The sequence below is a fragment of the Gracilinanus agilis genome, unplaced genomic scaffold, assembly GCF_016433145.1.
Source record: "Gracilinanus agilis isolate LMUSP501 unplaced genomic scaffold, AgileGrace unplaced_scaffold37223, whole genome shotgun sequence".
NCBI lineage: Eukaryota > Metazoa > Chordata > Mammalia > Didelphimorphia > Didelphidae > Gracilinanus > Gracilinanus agilis.
Genome location: NW_025370494.1, coordinates 1,042 through 8,479, shown reverse-complemented (window position 1 = coordinate 8,479; position 7,438 = coordinate 1,042). Strand labels below are relative to the sequence as shown.

The 7,438-nt window shown below is 42.5% G+C and overlaps 1 protein-coding gene across 1 annotated transcript; it reads right to left on the bottom strand.

Moving 5' to 3' along the window:
- Positions 1-1,682: 1,682 nt before the first annotated feature.
- On the bottom strand, positions 1,683-7,231 carry LOC123255007 (sodium channel protein type 4 subunit alpha-like; the record flags this gene model as incomplete). The annotated part of the gene is made up of 4 exons (XM_044683880.1): positions 1,683-2,177; positions 3,306-3,479; positions 6,167-6,321; positions 7,096-7,231. Coding segments are annotated over 4 exons (639 nt in total), but the record flags the coding sequence as incomplete, so codon positions are not given.
- Between the last annotated feature and the right edge of the window lie 207 nt (positions 7,232-7,438).

The following is a 7,438-nucleotide window of genomic DNA, read 5'->3' as shown; positions in this document are numbered from 1 at the left end:
TTTGCCCAGGGTCACACAGCTAGGAAATGTCTGAGGTCAGATTTGAACCCAGGACCTCCCATCTCTAGACCTGGCTCTCAATCCACTGAGGCACCCAGCTGCCCCCAATTTTTTTCTTATATGGAATCAGACTCTCTCTGAGACTTTCAACCAATTGCTCCCAATCCTACCCCCTGAGGCCAAAAAGAATTAGTCTAATCTTTCTTCTGCATGGCATTCCTTCAGATATTCAACTATATTTTCATCTCTGCCTAATTGTCCATGACCCTATCCCCTATCCACACTCTCTATTTCCAGCTCCTTCAATCAAATCCTTGTGTGGCATGCTTTCAAGTGCCCTCACCATCTTGGCCAACCACTTTTAGATACCAGTTTTTGTTAATTTATTTCCTAAAAGGTGGCCTTCAGAACTGAACACAATTTTCCAGATATTATCTGACCAGGGAAGAGTGCATGAGAATTATCCCCTTCTTTGTTCTGAATACTAAACATTTCTCTGTGCAACCCAGGATTACATTAATTTACTTTCGGTCACCATGCCAGACTGTTGGCTTACACTGAGCTTGCCATCTATTAAAACCCTGAGGGATTTTTTTTTTACACAAAATATAATCTAGGGGGCAGCTGGGTAGCTCAGTGGATTGAGAGCCAGGCCTAGAGATGGGAGGTCCTAGGTTCAAACCCGGCCTCAGCCACTTCCCAGCTGTGTGACCCTGGGCAAGTCACCTGACCCCCATTGCCTACCCTTACCACTCTTCCACCTATAAGTCAATACACAGAAGTTAAGGGTTTAAAATAAAAAATAAAATAAAATAAAATAAATATAATCTAGCTGCATCTCTCCTAGTTCTAAACACTTTGACAGGCCACTGAAGTGACTCAGTGGATAAAGAACCAGGTCCAGACATGGGAGGTCTTCGTTTTAAATCTGGTCTCAGATACTACCTAGCCGTGCGACTTTGGGCAAGTTCCTGAACCCTCATTCCCTGCCCTTTACCACTCTTCTATTATAGAATCAATACTTAGCACTTCTTCTAAGATAGAAGGTAAAGGTCTAGAAAAATAACAAATAAACACTTTGCCATCCATGACTATCTTAATGTTTTGCTCCTCTATTGCACTGACTTTTATGGGGGATAGAAGCCCCATAAGAAAACTAGTCTCATTTCCCTAAAATCACAACTCCTACATTCTACCATTGTTTATTGTAGTTGTTGAGTCATATCTGACCCTTCATGAGTCCATTTGGGGTTTTATTGGCAAAGATACTGGAGTGGTTTGCCTCTTCCTTCTTTAGCTCATTTTATAGATGAATGACCAAAGCAAACTGGGTTAAATGACTTGCTCAGGGTCATACAACTACTGTTTCAGGCCACATATAAACTCAGGTCTTTACTGACTCCAATCTGGGCACTACAGTTCTACCTTCCATCTCTATAACTAGGCTATTATCCCCTTTCTGGGCAGTAACTATGCCTTCTTTTTCTTTCAATCTCTTACTAGGTAGCACTAGGCTTAGAGTTGGAAGGTCCTAGGTTCAATCTGGCCTCAGATACTTCCTAAATGGGTGACCCTCAGCAAGTCACTTAATCCTGTTTGCCTCAGTTCCTCACCTGTAAAATGAGCTGGAAAAGGAAATGGCAAACCACTCTGGTATCTTTGCTGAGAAAATCCCAAATGGGATCACGAAGAGTCAGACATGACTGAACTTTCCCTCTTTCTTTACCCCCCTTTCCCCTTGCTATAACTTAATCTGGATTACTCAACAAATTCTACCCTGAGGAAGCCTTTGGTGTGAAAAGCTTCTAGGTAGGTGAGTGTTTAGCTTTGAGTGAAGCTGGGTCACCAGCCACATAGGCTATGGATATATGGTTCCCTATCTTCTCCCTGTCTTTCTCTTGCTGAGTTAGAAGGTCCCTTGGGCAAAAGAAGAGCAAATAAGGATTAGTGACACTGAAAACAAGTTTACTCACTATTTCTTGGCTGCTTCTCTTCTCCCTTCTTCAAGTCCCCTCTCTCATTCTCCCCCAGTCCCAGGTCCCTGGAACACCTACCCTCATTCCTTCAAATCTGGACAGGGCCCGGAGTGGCCTTAGTGCCCGTAGTGTTCGGAGTGACTTGATGGCCCCAAGTTCAGAGTAACCCAACCAGTTGGCCACCAGGCTGATGATGGAGACCTGATGATGGAGAGAAGCCAAAGAAGCCAAAGAGGAAGGATCAGCAAAGGGGAGCAGACAGTAGCAAGGGGAACATGTGCAGGGGTTTGGGGCTGATCTACTGCATTCATCTCTCCTAAACCAAGAAAGAACTGACCCTTAATAGACACATTTCTACTGGTGACACAGTTTCAAGGTGCCATTCCTCTCCCTACTTGTGCCCCACCCCATGGCTCTTCATGGGCAGGAAATACCCTTCAATGATCCCTGAGTCCTGTCTCCTAAGGAATAGGAGAAGAAAGATGCATAGGGAAGCAGTATATGGTATGCAGTACATGGAAAGTACATCCCAATTCTAATGTTTGTATAACCTTGGACAAGTCACTTGGTTTTTTCAAGTCTTGATTTCTTAATCTATAAAATGGGGGTAGGAATAACCATCCTACCTACTTGATAGAGATGCTATGAGCTTTGAAAAGGCTAAAGGGTTATAAAAATATGAGATATTTGTATTATAAGTTAGTTGCCTACATTCCTACTTCATTTTCCATTTCTTCTACCTAAAGCCCATCCAATTTCTTCTTTGTCCAGCTTGAGTCTCTTTGGGATCTTCCTGTTCATCCTTTGGCAAATACCAGGCTCTGACATGCCCTTTGAAGACTAGCCTAGATATTCCATTAGAATGTTAGCTCTTTGAAGATAGGAACTGTGTTCATTTTTGTCTTGCTTACATATGGTTGTTGTTGTTCAGTCACTTTTGATGTTTCTGACTCTTCATGACCCCATTTGGAGTTTTCTTGGCAGAGATACTGGAGTGGTTTGCCATTTCCTTCTCTAGCTCATTTTACAAATGAGGAAACTGAGGCAAACAGTTAAGTGACTTGCCCGCAGTCACACAGCTAGTAAGAGTCTGAGGCTGCATTTAAACTCAGGAAGATGAATCTACTACCTAATTCCAAGCCCAGTGCCCTATCCACTGCACCACTTAGCTGCTTCTGGTATAATAAAAAGATCATTGTATCCAGAAACTGAAGAGAACAGTCCTAGTTAGGATCTCAAGCTGATCCTGTGCCCTCAGTATTCCTACTGCCCTCCCACTCCATCTTTGAAGAGAACCCAGTGACACTGGCCCCCACCATGGTGACTCACATCTACAATGAGGAAGTCGAGCCAGCACCAGGCGTTGGTGAAATACACCTTAAAGCCATAAGCCACCCACTTGAGCAGCATCTCCAAGACGAATACATAGGAGAAGACTTTGTCCGCATACTCCAGGATTGTCCGGATCACCTTCCTTTGCTCAATGTAGATGTCTTCAAATGCCTAGATGGAGGACAGAAGGCCATAAACACTCCTGGGGGAATGGGAGGATGGAGAGATGGATGTGTATACCTAGCTGCAACCTTGGGAGGGATGGAGGAGAGAGTTGATCTCAAGTCTAGCTCCAGCCCTAAATGATATCATCTGTCCCCAGAAAACAGCACCCAACTGGAATCTGACCAAATAGCCAACTGCAGAATGAGATGGGTAGAATCATTCACCCCTCAAGTGAGGTATCATGGACAGGGTTATGGAAAACCAGAGGAAGAGTTACTAAAGTGTATGGCACAACACTCTTCCTAAGATATCTACCCCCACAAGAGGTAAGAAAGGAATTAAAAACAAAAAACAAAACCCTACTATTCATCCATGTCCAAAATAGACAAATCTCAATAATTATTCTCCTTCTGAATTATAAATAGAGATTTTAAAAAAAGATTGATTTATTGCTTGTTCTGATTTTGCTTAAAAATTTCCCATATCTTTTTCTCCCTCTCCCAGAGATCAATCCTATATGACAAAAACTTTTTTTTTAGTCTTTACCTTCTGTCTTAGAATTGATATTATTGGTTCCAAGGCTGAAGAGTGGGAAGGGCTGGGCAACTGGGGTTGTGACATGCCCAGGCTCTCCCAGCTAGGGATTATCTGAGTCTAAATTTGAACCCAGAACATCCCATCTCTAGACCTGCTTCTCTATCTACTAAGCCATCTAGCTGCCCTGACAAAGATTTTTTTTTCTTTTAGTAGAAGAAAATTCAGCAAGACTGAGTAATCCATCAAAAGAAAAAGCTGCTGTTAAATTTTCAGTTCAATTCATTCAGCATTTACTAAGCACCCATTCTATAGGATGGGTCCAGTTCCAGGCACTGGAGATACACTAAAGAAGGGTGAAATGATATTCACATAGATAAATAAACACAAACCAATACCAAATAATTCAAGAGATGGAGGGTACTAATAACCAAATCCTCATCTGACTTCCCCAAATGGCCTTGGAAACATTCTCTTTGCCCTCTTCCAATAGTCAGAAATTGCAGATAAAGCATTGCCAACCCAAGTCAGGTAGAATAAGGAGAGCCAATCTATTTTTTGAAAAATAATAAGCCAAGGGCAGCTAGTTGGCTCAGTAGATAGAGAGCAGGCCTAGAGATGGGAAGTCCTGAGTTCAAATGTGGTTTCAGAAACTTCTTAGCTATGAGACCCTGGGCAAGCCACTTAACCCCCATTGCTTAGTCCTTATCATTCTTCTACCTTGAAACCAATCCTCAGTATTGATTCTAAGATAGAAGAGAAGGATTTTGAAAAAATAACCATAAAAATAATAAATCTTATAAGGCAAGAGTCCTTACCTTGGAGCCTACGGGACCCCAAAAGGACCAGTAAATAAATTCCAGGGGGTTATGAATTTGGATGAGAAAATATTTTTAAAGTCACATCACATTTCAATATCATTGATTTCTTTTGGAATCCTATGCATTTTACTTAATGCGTTTAAAAACACTCTAAGAAGAGGCCCATTGACTTCATCAGACTGCCAAAGGGGTCCATAATATGTGAAAAATGTTTAAAACCCTGTTATATTCTCAGATCCAAAAATGATGTAGTTCTGTGGCATAGAAAGAGTCGGACTGGAGTCAGGATGGATCTAAGTTCAAATCCCACCTTGGAGATTTACTAGCTATATAACCTTGGACATACTCCAGGCCCAGTTTTCTCATCTGGATGATGGGGAAGAAGAATCATGATAGTATCTACTTCCCTGTCTCCCAGGGTTGTTGTAAGGATCAAGCGAGATAACATATGTAAAGTGCTTTTACACTTGAAGCACTTGAAAGTGATATATAAATGCTAGCTGTTATTATATTATTATTATGGACTTTAAGGTGGTGCAGTGGTTAGAGCACTAGATTTAGAATTAGGATTCATTTTCCTAAGTTCATTTATTTATTATTTTTAAAAATATTTTTTCATATTTTGTTAGAATATTTTTCCATGATTACATGGTTCATGTTCTCTCCCTTTCCTCTTCTCTCCCATCTCCTGGAGCTGAGAAGCAATTTCACTGGTTTTTACATGTCTTCCTCTTCCTCAATTCAAATCTGGCCACAAATTCTTACTAGTTGTGTGAGTGACCCTGGGCAAGTCAGTTAACCCTATTTGCCTCAGTTTCCCCATCCATAAAATAAACTGGAGAAGGAAATGACAAGCCACTCCAGTGTCTTTGCAAAATAAAAAATCCAAATGGGGTCACAAAGAGTCAGACATGATTGAAACAACTGAATAACAACAACAAATAAATAAATGCTAGCTATTATTGTTATTTATATCATTGAATAATGTTATATATTACACATAATATTTTTATATTNACAAATAAATAAATGCTAGCTATTATTGTTATTTATATCATTGAATAATGTTATATATTACACATAATATTTTTATATTATATATAGTATAATATATATTACATATAATAATGTAATTAAACAGTAAAATATATAATATATTAATAGAGAAACTCCATCTGGATCATTTAGGATACTTCTTCGTTCTATTGCTGTAAGCAATCAAGAGGGACCTGTGCAACCTTGCTTCAATCAGTGTAAGCACAGTGTCCTCCCTTTGGCTGGACTAGAAAGGAACCCCAGGAGCATGGCGGTGGGACTGGAACAGGGGATAGCACTCACCAAGGCCCCACTACTCAACAGAATCATGAATACGATGAATGTCTCGAACCAGTTGTGCTCCACCATTGTGAAGCAGGCCCTTCGAAGGTTCCACCATATTTTCCCCCGCTCTGAGGTAATGTCAACATAGAGGAAAGGGAATCTCTTTACGCAGGCTGTGAAGAAAAAAGGGTTACTGGAAGGAGAAAGAGAGTCACTCTTCCAAGAGAGCCTGCCACACATCCTAAGCAGGGCTCAAATCTGCTCTTGGTCATATTCCCCAGTCCCCTCACTCCCATCCATACTCTTCTTCTCATCTCACTCACTTTCTTTTCCTCTGTTCCCTAATCTCCCCAGTGAATTTCCTAACTGCCTTCTCCCACCCCTAATTTGTTCCATCTTTGATGAGCCAAGGCACAGGGGAGGAGGGAGATATGTCTTGGTACCTCCCATCTCCATGGGGAACTCTGGCTCCTTTCCAATGACATGTCCTTTAACACCCACCAAACTGGGCAGGAGTAGAATTCAATTTTGGCAGGCTGGGTTTAAACTAGTTCTAAGAAAGGACTTGGAGGGAGGCCCATGAGGAGTTAGGATTTAGATAGGGTGAGTAGAAGAGAAGGTAAAATGCTATCCTTTGGATTCCTGGGTCCCTCCTGGGGAGTGGCATGGGTTGAGGGCCCCGGGGATTGGCAGTGGGCCCTCTCCTTCCTTAGAGCTCTTAGCACAAGACTGCCAGTGTTGGCCATGGCAAAGGTGTTGTCTTCTGTGAAAGAGGGGGTGGGAGTGGCATTGGCCCCCAGGGGCCCAGGGATTGGCATTGGACCCTCTCCTTTCTCATAGCTCTCATCATGAGACTGCCAGGGTTGGCCATGGCTAGGGTGCTATCTTCTAGGAAAGAGGGACTGGGGGTGGCATTGGTCCCCTGAAGCCCAGTCAGGGTTTCTTACCCTCAGTGAAACACTCCTCAGGTTGCTCTCCATCAGGGTTCTCCTCTTCCTCGGGCTGTTCTTCTTCCTCAGGTGGCTTGTAGTCTGCTGTGCTGCATACCGAGGAGTTCCCATCACATTTGGGAGGTGGTGGCTTCTACAGAGGACCAGAGCGACTGAGTGACCCCCCAGGCTCCTAGGATCCCCAGCAGGGAAGGGGGAAGGCTAGGATTGAGGAAAGTGGAATGGCAGGGAGAGGATGGAATGCTACATTTGGTGTAAGGAAGTTCTAGGTTCAGATCCCACCTCTGACACTGTGTGACTGCAGGCAAGACACCTAACCCCTGTGTGCCTCAGTTTCTTC